The sequence below is a fragment of the Coturnix japonica genome, chromosome 1 (assembly GCF_001577835.2).
Source record: "Coturnix japonica isolate 7356 chromosome 1, Coturnix japonica 2.1, whole genome shotgun sequence".
NCBI classification, from domain to species: domain Eukaryota; kingdom Metazoa; phylum Chordata; class Aves; order Galliformes; family Phasianidae; genus Coturnix; species Coturnix japonica.
Window position 1 is genome coordinate 5504090 of NC_029516.1, and position 17297 is coordinate 5521386.

Here is a 17297-nt window from a genome sequence, read left to right on the forward strand (position 1 = left end):
GAAGATGATCAGGGGGCTGGAGCACCTCCCCTATGAGAACAGGCTGAGGGAGTTGGGTTTGTTCAGCCTGGAGAAGAGAAGGTTGCGGGGTGACCTCATTGCAGCCTTTCAGTACCTGAAGGGAACTTACACCCAGGAGGGGAATAAACTCTTCAAAAGGGTTGATAATAGCAGGACACGGGGAAATGGTTTTAAGTTAAAAGAGGGAAGATTTATGTTGGATGTTAGGGGGAAGTTCTTCACTAGGAGAGTGGTTAGGTCCTGGAACAGGCTGCCCAGGGAGGTTGTGGATGCCCCGTCCTTGGAGGTGTTCAAGACCAGGTTGGACGGGTCCCTGGGCAACCTGATCTAGTAAAGGCGTATGTTTGGTGGCCCTGCCAGGCAGGGGGGTTGGAACTACATGATCCTTGAGGTCCCTTCCAACCCGGCTCATTCTGTGATCTGTGTGACTCTGTGAAAGGGCTGCTGGCTCGCTCCTCTCTTTCAGCCCTGAGACGCCTCCAACCTGATCCCCGCGGCTGCAGAGGCAGCGGCTCCGGCCTAGGGGTCAGCATCGAGCCGCAGCCGCACGGAGCTGATGGCGGCGGTGGCCGCGCTGTGGCGGCGGAGCGGGCCCTCGGTGCGGCCCTTGGCCGCGGCCTGCAGCAGCGCGGCGGGAGGAGCGGCGCTGACATTACGGCGGCAGGCGGGGGGTGTGCGGTGAGACGGCGGGGCGAGGTGCTGGGCCGGGTGTGAGGGGACGGCGGGGGTCGGGTCCTTCAGCGAGGCGCTCGGTGTTTGCTTTGCAGTAACATCATCCTGAACAACCCCGGGAAGCGGAACGCCCTGTCCCTGTCCATGCTGCAGGCGCTGAAGCAGGATCTACTGCACGACGTCAAGAGCAAAGAGCTCCGAGTGATCGTCATTTCGGGTATCGCCTCGATGGGAGCTGAGGGAGGAGGAGGGTGGGACGTAGAAACGGGGTTACGTGAAGTTTATTGTTGATAATTAACACGGGTACAGAGAGGCGCTGTTGAAACACTTGTCAGAACGCTGGTGTGTCCGTCAGGTCACAGACTGTGTTTGCAGAGTCAACAAGCCGGGGTCTGATGGACCAAAGGGAACAAACATTGTTGGGTACCGAAGAAATCTCAGCTGACCCCTCAGGGGTTGCTGTCAGTCTTTACAGCCTTTGCAGACGATTCCTCTTCAATGAGGCTCAAATGCAGATGTGATCAGTCCCCAGATGGTGTCGCTGCGATGCAGTGAGCTGAGGGGTGCTGAGCGTGTGGTTATTGCTGAATGCTTCGTAAAGAGCCTTCTTTTTAACAATGTTAACCTGGAATGGAGGTAGAACAAGGCCTTTCAAAATGTTCATCAGCTTAGCAGTTAAATGCTGCATTTGGCAATTGCAAGTCGTTGCGAAACCCAGAAGGAAATAATCAGGAACTGAGTGCAGACCTCCCACCCCAGCCTCCTTTGCTTTGACCATTGACGCTTCTGTGCCCTTAATGGGGTACTGACACAAAACTTGGATTCTTGATTAATTCAGTCTGATTTTTGTATGAAATTCTTCACAGCTGAAGGACCTGTATTTTGTTCTGGTCATGATTTAAAGGAGCTGGCAACCCAAGATGACGTAAAGCACCATACCCAAGTATTTGAGCTATGTGCAGAGGTAAGCAGATCTAACGTGCCACCCCAGTTTGCCTTCTATGAAGAGCAAAGTGAGACAAAATCTGATGAGATTCAAAACTGAAGTAACATAACATTTGCTGAACTTCATCTACCGGAGATTTTGAGGTAGCAAATGACAATTTATCTTGCTTTGCTGTGCTAATGGTATTTTTTTTTAAGTCCAGATAATGACAGTAATCAGTTAAATAGCATTTTCTATTTACACATACTGAAACTAGTTGAGTTTGTTGATCTTCGCTGTAATTAAGGTGATCCTGAGTTAGAAAAGTTAGACAAGTTTGTGAAGCAGGTGCAAGTTTTAGTACAGCCATTGCTTAACTATGAGGACTAACCAGTCCCTTATTTTTGTGTGCATTCAGGTTATGACTTTAATCCAAAGACTTCCAGTACCAGTGATTGCCAAAGTGAATGGCCTGGCCACAGCAGCAGGCTGTCAGCTGGTGGCAAGCTGTGACATTGCGGTGGCAAGTGAGAAATCACGCTTTGCTACTCCTGGAGTTAACATTGGATTGTTCTGCTCCACACCAGGTGTGGCCCTGGGCAGATCTCTTCCAAGAAAGGTAGGCTTCTTTCTCAGGTACTTTGCAGTGAGTAGGATCCAATGCTGGGAGTTTCAGTTCCGCTGCCTTCACTTCATCTTCCTGCAGTATAACATTCAAAATACTTTGTTGCCAGAAACATGCTCATAATGCTTAGGACTAAGGAAAAAATGAGATGACCTCTGCTTAGGGAAAGCAGCTTCACACTGGTGTGATTCCAGCAAGCAGGAATTCATATCAGCAACACATCAGCTCAGCAATCCCCTCTTTTCCAGCAGTCAGTGCTTTAGACTATGATGTTCTCCCCTGATGAGAAGCCTCTGTGAGTTCAGGATACCCATCCCACTGAGCTGTCACTTCATGCCGGGCACTGACATTTCACTGCCTGCATGATCTGCCTGCGTTTAGATCAAGTTGCTGTAAATAGCAAACCTCCTGCACCTTCTTCCTTATTTATTTCCTACTGCTTGTACTACACATCTCTCACTGCATAAGCAATAGTGTGATCGGTAAAGCCTCCATAAATGAGAGAAGAAAAGTTGTGATCCACGTAGATTCTTGAGGTGCAAGTGTAGGACTGCTGAGATATGAGGGCAAAAGGATGAAAGCTTCAACTTCAGGTTTCCTATCCTAAGGCAGATACTTTCAGAAGCTCTACATTAGACTTGATTACTTATTATTCTATGCACAGCTTAAAATACTAAGCTGGGTTGTTTGACTTTGTGGAGGACCATCCACGTTTTTCTCTATTCCTACTGCAGTTATCAGAGATTCTGAGCTGCTGGAGAAGGAAGAGAGCAGTGAGGCAGTTGAATTGACTTCACGTGGTTATCTTTTCTTGTTCAGGTGGCACTGGAGATGCTTTTCACAGGCGAGCCCCTTTCTGCCCATGAAGCTTTAATGCATGGGCTTGTCAGCAAGGTGGTACCAGAAGACAAGCTGGAAGAAGAGACCATGAGAATCTCTCACAAGATATGCGAAAGCAGCAAATCCATCCTGGCATTGGGGAAAGCCACTTTCTACAGACAGATGGCACAGGACCTTGATACTGCTTACAAAATAACCTCTCAGGTCATGGTAGACAATTTGACTTTGAGGGATGGGCAGGAAGGTATTGAAGCCTTCATTCAGAAACGCAAACCTGTCTGGTCACACGCTCAGGATAAGAAGAAATGAATCCTGTTGCTAAGCTAAGCTTAGCTGTGCTTCCATGATTCTTCACACAGTTGCCTTTGGGAAATATATTACTATTCTTTTGAAACTTTTAATTTCTTATCATACACAATGCCAAAGCCACGATAAATTCTTTCTAAATATATGTAATAAATTTTAAGAAAAATCAGATCAAATGCTTGTTTTTTTCAGCAGTTAATCTCATGTGTGGTTTCAGAAGGAACTCCATGCTGCAAAAATCAATTGATAGGTCCCAGGTGATATATGGATTCACAGGGACTGGGGGAGAACTCAGATCTGCCTGTTAAGTTACTTGCCTTGCTCACCACTCCTGAGCATCCTCAGCTCTGTGCTAACAGCCGTCCTGCTGGCAGACTTGGCTGTTATTTTGGGCACTTTGAACTGAAGAACTGCCACAGTGAAAAGTCAACAGTTTTGTTATTGAGCCACAGAGGTATCACGTGGAGCTGGAGGAAACTCAAGCCAAGTTTTATTTGATGCAGTTGCAGCCAGTCTGTTTCAGAATGTTCCTTAGTTCTGAATGAGAATGTCTGCTTGTCTCTATTAATAGAGAACTAAAGGGTTTGGACACACTCCAGAGATGGTGGTAAGACTTATTGTAAATGATTCAAATTCTGTTCAGCATGTTACAGACAACAGCCTCTAACAATAGCCCGTTACTTCTTATGAGTATTACCTACTAATGAACTGCATGCACTATTAGTTTGTCTCCTTCAGCCAGTCCTGTTGTTTCACCGTCAGCTCAAAGTAGCGCTTGCCTGTTCCTCCACCTCCTGGTCACGCTGAGCCAGCCAGTATTGCTCAGTTTGCCTTTGGTCTTATTTGTGATGAGTGCTCTGCTGGCTCAAGTTCAGCTGGGTATCCCCTGTAAGTGGTACTATGGCTCTGCCTGCCTGATCCTACACTGGTGCTTGGTGTTTTTCTTCCCCAGGTGCAGAATCTTTCATTTCCCCTTATGGTCCTTCTGGACTAAAGCCAGGCCATTCAGCCATTCTCCCAATTTAGCATCATCTGCAGATCTGCTGAGAGTGTGCTATTGGTGAAGTGAGATCAATCCATAATGACCAACATGGGATGGCCTCTCAGAGAAGATGTTTTGTCTGAAATTCCACACAACTAAATTGTGATGGCTTACCCATTTCACACTTAAACAGTCATCTAAGAAAATCAGATGAATCTCTTGTGTGGGCACGTTTTCTCTCTTCACTGACAGCAGAAGTAACGTAAAGTCTCAAGCCAGACCGGATGAATCCTACCCATAGCTACTAAAACTACAAGGTGGGAATATCGTGAATCAAGAGGGATTTAGTTGCAACACATCTTCAGAATGTCCCAAGCACGAGGCCTTCTAGGAGGGCTGATTTTGGTAGAGTCTCCTTGCAATGAGAAGTGGTCTCAGAGATCTGGTAGCCTCCCTCCAAGACAGCAGCAATGGGCTGTCCTCTGTCAGGTGCACTGCTGGATACAATGGGTTGAATGACAGTTTGATTCCTAAGTAAGCATCACATTCTGTTCTTTATGCTATCCTGATGGTTTTCCTCACTGAACAAAAATATGGAGGTGCTGGCACTGCTGCCCAGAGAAGCTGTGGATGTCCCATCCCTGGAGGTTCTCAAGGCCAGGTTGGAGGGGGCCCTGGGCAGCCTGATCTGACGAGGGGCAACCAGCTCATGGCAGGAGGTTGGAACTGAGTAGGCTTTAAGGTCCCTTCCAACACAAGCCATTCCATGACTGTACAAGGGAACTACAGCTGGAGATTTTGGAGCAAAACAACCTCTTCTCATGAGCCTACACATTGTAATTCAAACCAGTGATGCACCATTCATGTGCATGCAGCCCCACAAAGCAATTCTTTTCTATCCACAATCTGCAGTCACGATTGGGTAAAGAAAAGTGATTTCCAATTCTGCAGCAGTTTTTAATTTGAGAAGCTTCACCGTTAACAGTTTGTTTCTATAGGAATGTGAAAAATGCAGATGGTTGGGAATAGACATCTTCAAAATAAAATTTCTACTGCTATCACTGAGAAGATTGAATAAGTTTTACATATAGAGGTTGGAAAATGTTCTGAACAGTTGAGATAGTGAAGAGTTAAATCTGGAGCCCAATAACCTTCATCATGTCCTTTTTAATACGGTAAGATGCTGCACTCAGACCGTTCCCCCATGCTGCTCTAAAAGCATTAGGAAAGAGTAAATTGTTTAAAAATATATTTATATTTAATGGCTATGTTGCAGCTACTCAGCAAATCTCTACTGGCTCTTTGTTCCAGGCTTTTAGAAATAAGTACATTATCCGATTTTGCAGAACAGTGCTCTTTCCAACTAACTGCAGTAATGGAATGGTTTTGGTGGCCATCTCCAGAAATGAATGATAGTTGAGTTGAGCACTTTCTTTCAGATCGTTAGAAATTCGTCTTCTGAAAGTGACTGCCTTACACACAAGACAGGGTTTGGTGTTACTCTTAATTCCTAGTTTTAAGTTTTGAAGCAAAATTCTTCATTGGTAAAGAATGATCACTTCAGTTGAAACGATTATACTGGAATGGAGTTGGATCTGCTCATCTTATGTCTGGGTGTGGATTTGTTGAATCTGAATGGCCTTGTGAGACTCTTAGTGTCACAAAGACATACGGGCATCCTCAGCGTTACTCACTGCGGCAATAATGGACATGCTGCATAAAGAATGGGCATACTTTAGCAACATGAAGTGCTGATGGGAAGAGAAGCTAGCTATCAAAAATGGTGTACTGCTTGTTGGTAGGGTAGGCTGAGGGTCTCTCCTTATCACTGGCTTTCCATGTAAAACACCAAACCCCTTAATGCTTCAAGTTCCTTTGCAGTTCAGATCCATGGAAACTGAGGAAGCTGTGGATGGCTGCATTCAGGTCCTTAAGGATACTGCTTCTCTATGGTCATGGTCTCTTCCAGTCAATGGTCTCTTACAAAGCGCAACAGATGTTTGTGCTGTACTTTCAGATATGTTAAAGGGCAATATAAGTACATATTAACTCAGTTTCCAGAGTATTCGTATTATTTCATGCAATAAAATAATTGTGTAATTAGTGGTCATAAGTTCAACAAATGATGGCTTCCATAGGAGAATCTCCTTCTTGCTTGAGCTGCTAGAGAGGCTTTAGAACAGTCCTGCACTGGCCCCTGTGCACTGACAAAGCAACATCATTTTTCATTTCTGATGTGTGTAATTTTTACTTTTGCCCATATCTGCCTCTATTGTTTAATTTAATGGACTTGCAGGCCATCCCTGGGAAACAGCACGCTTCCAGAACTGTTAATTAAGCTCTAGAGCCAAGAAACAGCAAACCAAATGATAGAGTGGGAGCCTTTCCACTGCAGCTATCTAGCTGTTGCCTAAGGGACAGTTTGTCCTAAAATAGCAAGGAGTCTATCCCTCATCAGCCATTCATTTTTATTAAAGAATCTGCTCTCCAGTGGTCTGCCAGGTAATTAGCCTAGTTTCGAGTGACCCTAATAGCATGTGGCATACACTCAGCCTTCTCTGTAAACTAAGAATGATTCCATCTGTGTAGAGCTTCTGGGATGCAACTTGTCACTTCAAATGACAGAAAGGGATGAGTTTTCTGTTCACATACACAGGAACAGCAGGAATGGAAATGCAGGAAACACAAGCAAGGAATTGCCAGTGTGAATGTAATTACGGAATCATAGAATTATTGTGATCTGGAAAAGATAGTAATGAACCATCTGGCCACTGACCTCAGAGTGTCAGTGAAGTAGAGGCATTACAAGAATGTTTTTCAGCCTTTGCCTGGAATTTTTATAAGAAATACATAGGCAAAATCTAGAGGATATTGTCATATAATCACTCGTGCTGTAGCCCCAGTCTACCCTCATTAACAAATTTCAAGCCAGGATGCAGAGACCTGTGAAGTAACACACAGAACAAGGTCATTCCTAAATCAATCACTTGGCAACATTGTGCCTTATCACATCATTTATGGGCTGAATGCTGAAGCTAGAATCAGACTCAGGAGGTGGGCAAGGTATTCCTAATGTTCACAGTACACAGAGCTGACAAACAGAATGCGAGTCTACGTCATCTGGAGTTATACATAAGCTTCCTGTGGTTCTCATAAGGCAGCTCAATGCAGGATTCAGCAGACTGAGTAAGAATTAGTTTTGTGATGTTTTGAAGTAACCTCCCAGAGCTGCAGAGGAGAGAGCTTGAAAATGTGTTCTAGAAAGACACAAAAAGCTGGGCACATTTAACATTAAAAATACATGGCTATCTCATTGGTAAAAGGCAGTGCCATACTTTTATGGTTCAGCTCATGATTTCTGAGCATTTGGACAGCAACACCGTGTCCTTCACAGAATTGCCTTTGGGTAATTCCTGTGCTGTCATGCTTGTGTTGCAAGGTGGGGAAATGGAGGCCAAATGTGTTCCATTTGAGGTCTCACAGTGAGCCAGTGGCATCGTAACAATGACATCCAGAATGCAGACACCTGCTCCTTGCACTCCTTCAGCAGCAAAGGTTTCAGTAAAATCAGCAGAAATGCAGGGTAACCATGGGCCCTGACAGCCTGCAAAGGCTTCTTGAGCAGGAATTATGAGCTACTGCATCAAAGGTCCCACGCTTGACATTTATTGGCTTTTTGATGAATGTTGGGGTAATTTTACTGTCAACAGTTTCTCATTAGGAGCCTGGCAGTGTTCTTTCTGACCATTATCTTGCTCAAAATCGTATCAGGTTGCTACAAAGAGTGGAGATTTTATGTAAAGCCCATCTGTCTCTGTAGCTACTAAATGCTTTAATAATTCTACATTAAAATAATTCTGTGGAAATGCAGGCTGCCTTCTCTAAACAATAAGGAGAACAGACAAATGGTGAAACTTCAATGAGGACCCGAAGCTATAGGACAAAACTCATACTGAGATGAGTGGGATTCATTTTTCTTCATCTGGATAGCACTGCACTTAGATTATACTAATTCTGAATTCAGCCAGTAATGCATAGCCATCCTTGTTCTGTGTGTTTTGAAAAAGAGACCAAAAAGTGTAAAGAAGCACTTGGAGCAGCACCTTTCTCACTCTCCGTTGCATAATGAACCGTTTCCTGGCTGTTTGTTGTCAGTATTACAGCTGTTTGTTTGGATATCCTCTGCTGTTTCACCGTTGCCAACTGTAGTAATTTTCATTCTATGACTTTTCAAACATTAATATTAAATATTTGGATTCATGATAATGGGAGCATCACAGGGCTACCCTATTTTTTTATTGATTATGGTTGTTATAGAGAAAAAAAAAATGGAAAATAAAACCAGATGATGAAATAACAAATGAAATCTCTACTACTAAAATCAAAGTTCTGGGCTTTGGAATATTGATTCATGACTGCTAAGCAGGGCCAGCAGCATGGGCACCTGGATGCTTTAATATAGTTTTGTCATAGCTACTTAGTAGAATAGATTCTAACTTTTCCCCCTTAGGTGTGACACTGTTTTCAGGCTTTTAATGCTTTGGAGTTAATTAAATATATATATATATATATTGTAGACTAGGTCAAATAATAAACAAACTCTTTAAACTTACTTCCTCAGCAGTGCAAGTTAACTTGTCTGACTTAATACAGGGACCGGTATTGATCTCTACCACCAGTTCTGTTGAAGTAAAGTCATCCCTGGAGAAGGCAGAACAAGCATATGGATGGGAAAATCTTAGACTATCTGCTACTTGGCTCATTAGAGACATATGTCAGTGAAGTCTGAAGTAATGGGTAACAGAAGGCAACAGAAGCTCCAGCCATAGTCTGCCTTCTGAAGGAGTTTTTAAGGACTAATTGACTGCAATAGGAGAACACTGACATTCAGGCTGCCTCAGCTGCTGATGACAAAAGAGGTGTTAGGTCTTCCAAAAGGCATTCAGGTTTTGTTCCAGACTCATCCTCCTATAAACAATTACAGTGGATGAAGTCATTTTTTAAAAGGTTTGTGATATTTTCCAAGTAATTTCTCCCCTCTTTACATCAAGGGTAATGTGCTATATACCTGCTCCAGTCTTCCTCACTTCCGGGCCCACAATCATGCTCACTAAGGACACACACTGAGTGATTCTTATGGAAAGAAGCGATAAAGAATAAGTAACGCATATACAGAATATGGGAGTAAGGAGAAAGCAAACAAACACATGAATTCATTCTCCTGGTCTGGCCTTCGATCTATATACAAACAATCCTTATGCCTGTTCAGTGAGATTTACATTTTATGCCATTAAAACTTTGTCATCTTCTCTCTTAATACCTCACTCAATTAGGACTGGAAAATTGACCTACCTTACCCCTTTTTTACTGGGACCAGCAAGAACATTCATGCAAGGACAATCATCCTGTTCATTCATTGGCTTGAAGCTTCTATTATTCATTATTATAATAACATTATCACTGCAATAACCTGCTTAATAAAGTCAGTCCACAACAGTTCAGGAACTGAAATTTTGATGTTTCCTCTCCCTGTTTGGCTTTAGAAACTGCTGTCCTGATTGCTGCCATCAGAAGGCTCTCCTGTTCGAGTTGGAGAATAACATTTGTATGGCAGTGAATGTAGACTTCTATCCTTTAACACAGACTGTTAAAAAAAAAGACCTTTCTACCTTGTTCATCTCTACAGTATTTAAATGTGTATTTACAAGCCATTTGTTAGATGATTCTGCAACATAAACAAGAGGAAAAGCTTTATAAAGTGCTGGACAAGAACCAAAAAAGAAGAGATTCACCATCTGGCTTACTCTCAAAACTGCAGTGTGACCTTGGGGAAGCTGCTGAAGCAGTGACTGTCTTGCCCAACCTCTTATTTACCATAGGGCTCTACTTCTTGGCCTGCTTACCCCACACTGGTATTTGACTGAATTGCAACCTCGGTTGAGCTAAGGAAATATCTAAAAGGAATGTATATATATAGAGAGAGAGGTTCCTTCAGTAAGCTGCTGGTTCTCAGAAATGCTTCTTTGCACCTTTGCAAAAGATACTTGAAGTGATGGCACTATGCAGCAAACAGTCAGCAGAGGGCAATAATAGCTCACATCTTGCCATTCTTGGTAATTGAGTGGCTTTGCCAATGCTGTGTTCCTGTTAGACTGCTGAAGGGCAATGGGGCCTTGGTTCAAGAGCCCTCTAAGTCATGCAAGGCCTGGGTATAAATTCTCTTCTGTTCCACTTTCACTGCAGCCCCTGTCGCCAGCACCGTCACCATTACCTTGTAGGATCAGTTGTGATCCAATAATAAAGATGAGCTACCGGATACCAAAATCTAGGAAGATTTTTTGAAGCAAAAGGGGGAACTTGTCATTCTTTAAGAAATATGTCTATGAAATACAGGTGTGTTTAGGGACCCGGGCCATCCGGCTGAGCACAGCTTCAGAAAGCCTGGTTGTCTTACAGGGAACTGTATTTTAGATACAAGGTTCTGCAGATTGCTATGAGGTTATGGAGGAAACAAGCTACTTGCAAAGACCTTCCAGAAGACTGGATATGCAAGACAGGGAAACGAGGAGAGCTCAGTGTGACAGTCATGCCTGAGATTCTCCACAGTCAGTAGCAATGCAGGTGGTTGTTCTCCCAGCCAGACTGCAGCCAAGTTCTCCTTCTCACCTCCTCACAGGTGACCTAAGGGACCCCATCTCGGTGACTCACTTTCCCCCCTACCTGTAAAGGAAGTTAGTAAGTTAGTTTGTGACAGACTGAATGATAAAAACTAATCAACTATGCTACTCACGGCTCAGTGATGAACTCATACGCTTGTCACACTGCTGAGCCGGTCTGCAAGGCAGAGGTGAAAACTGCTGACGGTGTTCCTCCAGAGGGACTGTAAATGCCAAGGCACAGCAGGAACTGGTGGAAAGTAAAAATATTCTCTCAAGTCTTCTCCCAGCAGGAGCAATATTCCAATTATAATGCAGACATCTTGCCAAGTCGTTCCATCCCTCAGGGCAGGTGAACACTTTGCAAGAGTCTGCAACAGAAATCATTAGACTATAGTAAATATTAAAGAATACAAATGAAATCTTTTTTTTTTCCCTGAACTTCAGTTCTAAGCGTGGCTTCATGAACGGTAAGAAAGCATGATCACCATATTGATACCATTTATAATGCTTGGAATTTCTGGGAACACTGGTTATCAGCCTCAATTAACAAATCCTCCCTCAATTCCCACTCTGTAGAAAAAGGATGGAGAGCAATTACATCGTTCAAAGCCACCACAAAGAGGGAAGCTGGCAACTGCTTCATGCACCAAAACTGAGTATACTGGGCCATGCTGAAACAGCAGAGGAATTCAAACAAACAGCACTGGAATGCAGTGAACACAGCTAGGTCAACAAGCACACTGATAAGAGCACAGGGCAACAAGCAGGGTCCCAACTCAGGAGCCCACGGCAACGGGGTAGAGGTAACATCAGCTTTGCAGCAGGCAGCTTCTGGACAGTTCTCAGCAGCAGGTAGAGTGGAAGATGTCGTCGAGATGCACCTCTGTTATATTTTTGCTGTCAAGTCTCCATTCAGAGTAGAGTCATTTCTGTCAGTCATGACTCAATGCCCTTTCCACTAGACAACCTTCGGTCCCGCTGTACAGCTGTGCTCCTACGCAGCTGAGACAGAGGTGATCTGTGCCCTCTTTTATCTTTGATTTTCCTCTGACTCAGTGTGGCATCGTAAGCCAGTTCAGACAGAAACCATTTCAGACTACAGCCATCTGTAACCACAGAAATTGAGCCAAGGCCAATAATAATGCTACAAGCAAGCAATTAAAACCACAAAACAACAACGAAAAACCCAAATATTACATAAGTGTCATAAGCAGCTTGAATAACTAGACCTGGCAAGACCTGGCAAGCAAAAAATGTATTGAAGAAACATTTTTGCAACATTTCTCAAGATCTTTTCTTCAAAGAAGGCAAAATGTTGGTGTTATTTTGGGGGGAAAAAGGTTCTGGAAAAAATGTTTTCAGCAGATTTCTTTTTCTTAATGTTTTCATCTTTAAAAGTTAAAACAGAATTGCATGCAAACATTCCCATACAGATGAAAACTAACCACATTCACATGGACAGAGGGTTCCTATTAAGATGACTGCATAGAGGATCCAAAAATAGATGGTAATAGAAGTAGATACAAGATACCCTTAAGAAATCAGGAGCTAATGAGACTCTCAGGACTGATTCAAGGCTGCCTGGTGACAGTCCTTGCAGGTGGTGTGTCTCACAGCCATTAGTCAGATGTGCTGCCTCTGTGCAGCTCCTTCCACAGGAAACTCCCTACAGAAGAGCTGGCAGGTATGGCCTTAAAGGCAAAGCAAGTGTGCCAAGGGTCTTCCCATTTTCCAGCTATTCCAGCTGTAAGAACAGATTACAAAGACAGTTTGGAGCACAGGAAAAATAAAAGCAGTATGAGAAGGTTGTGTGCACTGGCACAGGCAGGAGCCAGTCAGCTCTGTCTAGGTACAGAAGATGGCTGTAAGCCAGCATTGGTCCTGCTGGTCCTTGAACTGATATTAGCTCCGACATTCGTGTGATCTTGAACATTCATGCCTGGAGGACAGGCTTTATACTGCATGAATTAAAATCCTGCCTTCAGCTACTCTCAGCAAGGTTAATGACTGTAATTTATTAAAAGGCCCATAACAGTTTGTTAAATGATGTTGAAAACGGAAGATTTGTGAAAACAAGTTACAAAGCACCCAGACAAACAAGGGGTTTGCACCGTACTTCCTTTTAAATGCAACTAGTCGGTCACTGAAAGTCAAGTATATACCACCTCTTTTGGGCCAAGAACAGCCCATAAATACATACATGTGCACCTACAGTCAATGTGCAGATGTTCCATCCCGTACTGTTAGTTGATGTCCCAAGTGACACTGCGTGGTGGTTTCCTTCCTGTTATCTGCACCCCACAGACTTCACAAGAATAGCACACATGGCAAAGTACGCACAGAAAGCAACCCATGAACTGGCTGTAATCTGCCCATCTCGTTGCCATTTTCTTCCAGAAGTGTGGTTTCAGTGAAGCATCCTTCTTCATTAGAACCAGCAAATGTTACCTGCTGAAAGGCAGGGATGGCAAGGGAGGAACAAGATTTTCTCTTGTTCTGAGGGTCATATTCTCCCAGTAGGTTGTTGTGAATCTCCCGATATCTGGTGTCTGCAGGTTGGGTGTTTGGCATAAACGGAATCCAAACCCACAGCAAATGTACTAAGTTCCTCCTACAGTTCATAAAGAGAATTAAATGTTTTGAAAGAGTCAGCTAAAAGCCTTGAAATACCTGGGGTGTGCAGAGGTGCCGAACTGCAGCCAGTGGGGAAATGATGCTTGTGGTGACCTTGGGAGCTGGGGTCTGGCATCCTATCCTGAGCACAGGGATGGGGAAATGGTTTTAAGTTAAAAGAGGGAAGATTTAGGTTGGATGTTAGGGGGAAGGTCTTTACTAGGAGAGTGGTTAGGCCCTGGAACAGGCTGCGCAGGGAGGTTGTGGATGCCCCGTCCTTGGAGGTGTTCAAGGCCAGGTTGGACGGGGCCCTGGGCAACCTGATCTAGTAAAGGTGTATGTTTGGTGGCCCTGCCAGGCAGGGGGGTTGGGACTACATGATCCTTGAGATTCCTTCCAACCCGGGTAATTCTGTGATTCTGTGTGATTCTGTGAGAGAACAAGGCTGCTGCTTTCCTCTTAAAACCTCCAGAAAAATAAAGCGTAACATACACTTTTTAAATGTCATTTTCTGTTTCTTTCTGGTGACTGGAAGGGACTTGAATGTTGCTCCCTCTTGATATGCACTTTATTTTTTAATCAAGATTGTTTCCCATCTTGTTCTGGAGGTACACGTGATGCAGCATCATAACCTTAAGAACGGAGCTGTTAGTGCAGGATTATTCAGCAATGCTGACCCACCTCTTCCATCTGTCTTTGCCCAGCACTAAGACTGGAGAGGGGGAAAAAAAAGGTAGTAACAAACGTGCTTTCTTTCCTCATTTTTAAGGATGAGATTTCCCTTTTATGGAGATATCTCTCAGATTATTTACTATCAGAGTCAGATATCTTTAATGGTACCTTCTATTACCAAGAGAACAAATTCTCCTGTAAAAAAGCCAGTTCTTTGCTCATTGCCACTGCCAGCTGCATGCAACTTCAAAATGACAAAGCACTCACTTAGATGAAGTGAATACTTCATTAAACAATTAAGCAATAAGGCAGAACAAAGGCTGTGGTTTCCAGGCCTTGTTCTGTAATTGTATCCTACAGCATTAGGAGAACCAGTGCTCAAGCACAGCATTGCAATTTAGGCTGGGATTATCCTCTAATAGCCTTGTCCCATGGTATTAGAGGATTGCCACAATGGGAAATTTTTTTTTTATCCATTGATGGTAGCATCAAATACACGATTTGTCCTTGAAGGTCTAGAGGTGATAAATTCCATCCCTCTTTCCTCCTTTCATCTCCTTCCTGTAACATCACGATTACAAGCTTTTATCTGTGCTTTCACTTGCTGAACCATGAAGGTTATCCACCAACCTGATTTCTGCAGAGGTGTATTACACTGAAGCCCAGTTCAGAAGTAAATATCACCAAGTCTCCCAAGCGTGCTGTGGACTCTCTGAGCCTGAGTTACACTAAGGATAGAAAAGCTGTAAGCCGTGATGTTGAACCAGAGTAAATTTGCGCTGGAATTTTCTATTCATCTCATAGAGCATATGCAGCTAGTGAGCTTTCAGTTCAAACAGAGAGGAACCTACAGAGATAAGGCAGATGCCTGTTCAGACAGCCGATAAGTAGCAATTGCATGGATTGCAGAAGGTATATAAATGTCTAAAGTCCAGATACATTCTGCTACAGACATCTAAACTCATTTCCTGAACAAGTAAAGGCTTGATGAGGTTTCTAATGAAATTACCGTGATTTGTTCCACTAACTTAAAGCTGACTGCACACAGCACACAGCCCTACCTACCAAAAAAGCTCCGACAGAATCCCTTTTCAGAACTGTTACAGAACATCCTGGACAACAACATCAAGCCCTTTTCTCAAACATAAGGAATCCCTCCGTGCCGTCCTTCTCCATAAAGCATTCTGTTCTGCTGAAACAGAAAATAGAGCTTGAATGCAAAATGCAGCTCGCTGTGTGACAGGACACTCTGTCCTTGGGAACTGGAATTGCGATCATCCAGACTCGTGTTATGGGCCAATGGAGGCCATTAGTGAATTAACTTTCAGTCTGAACAGGAATCAAACCAGAAACCTAAAGAAAATAAATACATTTTTAAGGTATGTATGTTATGGTTTTTTTTCCTGAATAAATCCTATTTCTGTGTTTCTTTAATTATACTTGCATTCCTCTCCTTTGGAAATAATATGATTAACATTTAATTCATTGGCACATTTTTCCACTGCCCATAGGAATGCAAGTCGTATCCATCTTGTACTTGCTGACTCTGGAAAATAACCAGCTGTCTATTCTCACTGGGATGTGTGGGAGAACAATAATAAAATGACAGAAAACACAACATTAAATAGCAGAAGTCAAAGACCAGCTGTTAGGTTTACTTTTCTATAGCAATCATTCTTTAGGAAGCTGATACAGTTGGGCTACTTGGAACCACATACCACATAGTTGAAAGCAGTTCCACCCGTATCCCAACAAGCAAATCAAAGGGAAAACCCAAGTGTTTGCTCAAGGAGTAAGATCTGCTGAAGAAATAGATTAAGAACTAGAGACAGTAAAGGATTATGCTCTTAAATTAGAAGTGTAGCTGAGTTACTGAAGACCAAAAGTACATCCCAGCTCTACAAGGAAGGCACAACTCACTGGGTAACTTCTTCTGTGGACTTCTTCACATACCTGCAAACTTGGCTCACAGGTGAGGTTTAAAATTAAGACCACCTTACTAGACAACTTACTAACAAGTCTGTCAGATTGGGTTCAATGTATCTGGAGCCTGCAGCACGGACAAGAAATAAGAAGAAAAAGGCTTGATGGAGATAGAAGGTGTTAAAAGCCAGAAAAGAGTTCTGGCATAGACAGCGGGTCAAGAAGCAATGGGGTGGAGATGATGGAGGCGGCAGAAGAAATGGCCTGAGGACAGCGATGTAGCCTCAGCAACACAGGGAAGGGATCAATTATTGAAAAGAGAAGGAGGCAAGTGTGAATCTGGGACTCCAGAAGACAAAAAGAACACTGCAAAACTCAGTTAGAGAGAGCCAAAGCTCTCAGTGCCTCCAGGCCTGTTTCTGTACAGGTACAGAATGGCACTGGCCACTGCAGCTTCAGAGTTATTTCCCAATTAAGCTAGAGCAGCCCTCAAAAACTGCATATCCTTGTGGCTTAATACCAAGAGGACGAACTGCTAAAGGCATTCCTAGAGAACACCTAATAAATGCTGACTGCTCTCCACAGATCCTATCATGGCCATTTTTTTACAGCTAGTCATGGAATCTCAATTGCTTCTCTAGGATGCGTGTGTCTAGGAGACCCAGTTGCACCTTCACCCTCAGACTGTTTAAACTCATCTCTCTCTTCCCTTCCTGGGGAAGGAATGGAAGTTGTTCGTTGTAGCTCAGAGAAGAATAGGATTTTAGACCTTTCATCTTTAGAGAAAGTTAATATTTTTATTTTTCTGGAGCCTGGATGGTCATTTTTGGAATTCCACCCTCCTGTTCCCATGGCAGAAGATCCAGTTTCTGATGCTGATGTCAGTCAGCTGCTGAGGCACAGTCAAATCCCACAGTTGATCACTGTATGTTTCTAATCACTGTTTGGACTTCATCCTGGCAGCTCGATACTGAAAAGTAAGGTGTGCTGGGGTACCAAGTCCTTCAGTAGCATTAGCTGGGAGTGCCTTGCCAAAAAAAACGACATGGAGATTCATGA

The 17297-nt window shown here is 43.5% G+C and overlaps 1 protein-coding gene and 1 long non-coding RNA gene across 4 annotated transcripts in view; one reads left to right on the top strand and one right to left on the bottom strand.

Moving 5' to 3' along the window:
- The window catches only part of LOC116652750, a 22195-nt gene extending 9934 nt beyond the window's left edge, over nt 1-12261 (bottom strand). For 2 of the 3 annotated variants that reach the window (XR_004305911.1, XR_004305910.1), the window contains exons 1-2: nt 11629-12261; nt 11162-11398 (exon numbers count right to left, since the gene is read on the bottom strand). This is a non-coding gene — a long non-coding RNA (uncharacterized LOC116652750). Of the gene's footprint in view, nt 1-9173; nt 11092-11161; nt 11399-11628 lie in introns of those variants that run through there. The other variant, XR_004305912.1, reaches the window with a different exon arrangement.
- ECHDC3 (enoyl-CoA hydratase domain containing 3) lies at nt 520-3560 on the top strand. The gene is made up of 5 exons (XM_015869247.1): nt 520-699; nt 789-910; nt 1560-1657; nt 2037-2237; nt 3063-3560. Exons 1-5 carry the CDS (start codon nt 578-580, stop codon nt 3390-3392), a joined length of 873 nt encoding a protein of 290 aa, XP_015724733.1. The 5' UTR covers nt 520-577; the 3' UTR covers nt 3393-3560.
- Nucleotides 12262-17297: the final 5036 nt, after the last annotated feature.

What these genes read in the sequence shown, in the direction of transcription:
- ECHDC3 (XM_015869247.1), top strand. Translation starts at nt 578, where the DNA reads ATGGCGGCGGTGGCCGCGCTGTGGCGGCGGAGCGGGCCCTCGGTGCGG. An exon ending in CCGAGTGATCGTCATTTCGG is followed by an intron (nt 911 to 1,559) that starts GTATCGCCTCGA and finishes AATTCTTCACAG; the next exon opens with CTGAAGGACCTGTATTTTGT. An exon ending in GCAGATCTCTTCCAAGAAAG is followed by an intron (nt 2,238 to 3,062) that starts GTAGGCTTCTTT and finishes TTTCTTGTTCAG; the next exon opens with GTGGCACTGGAGATGCTTTT.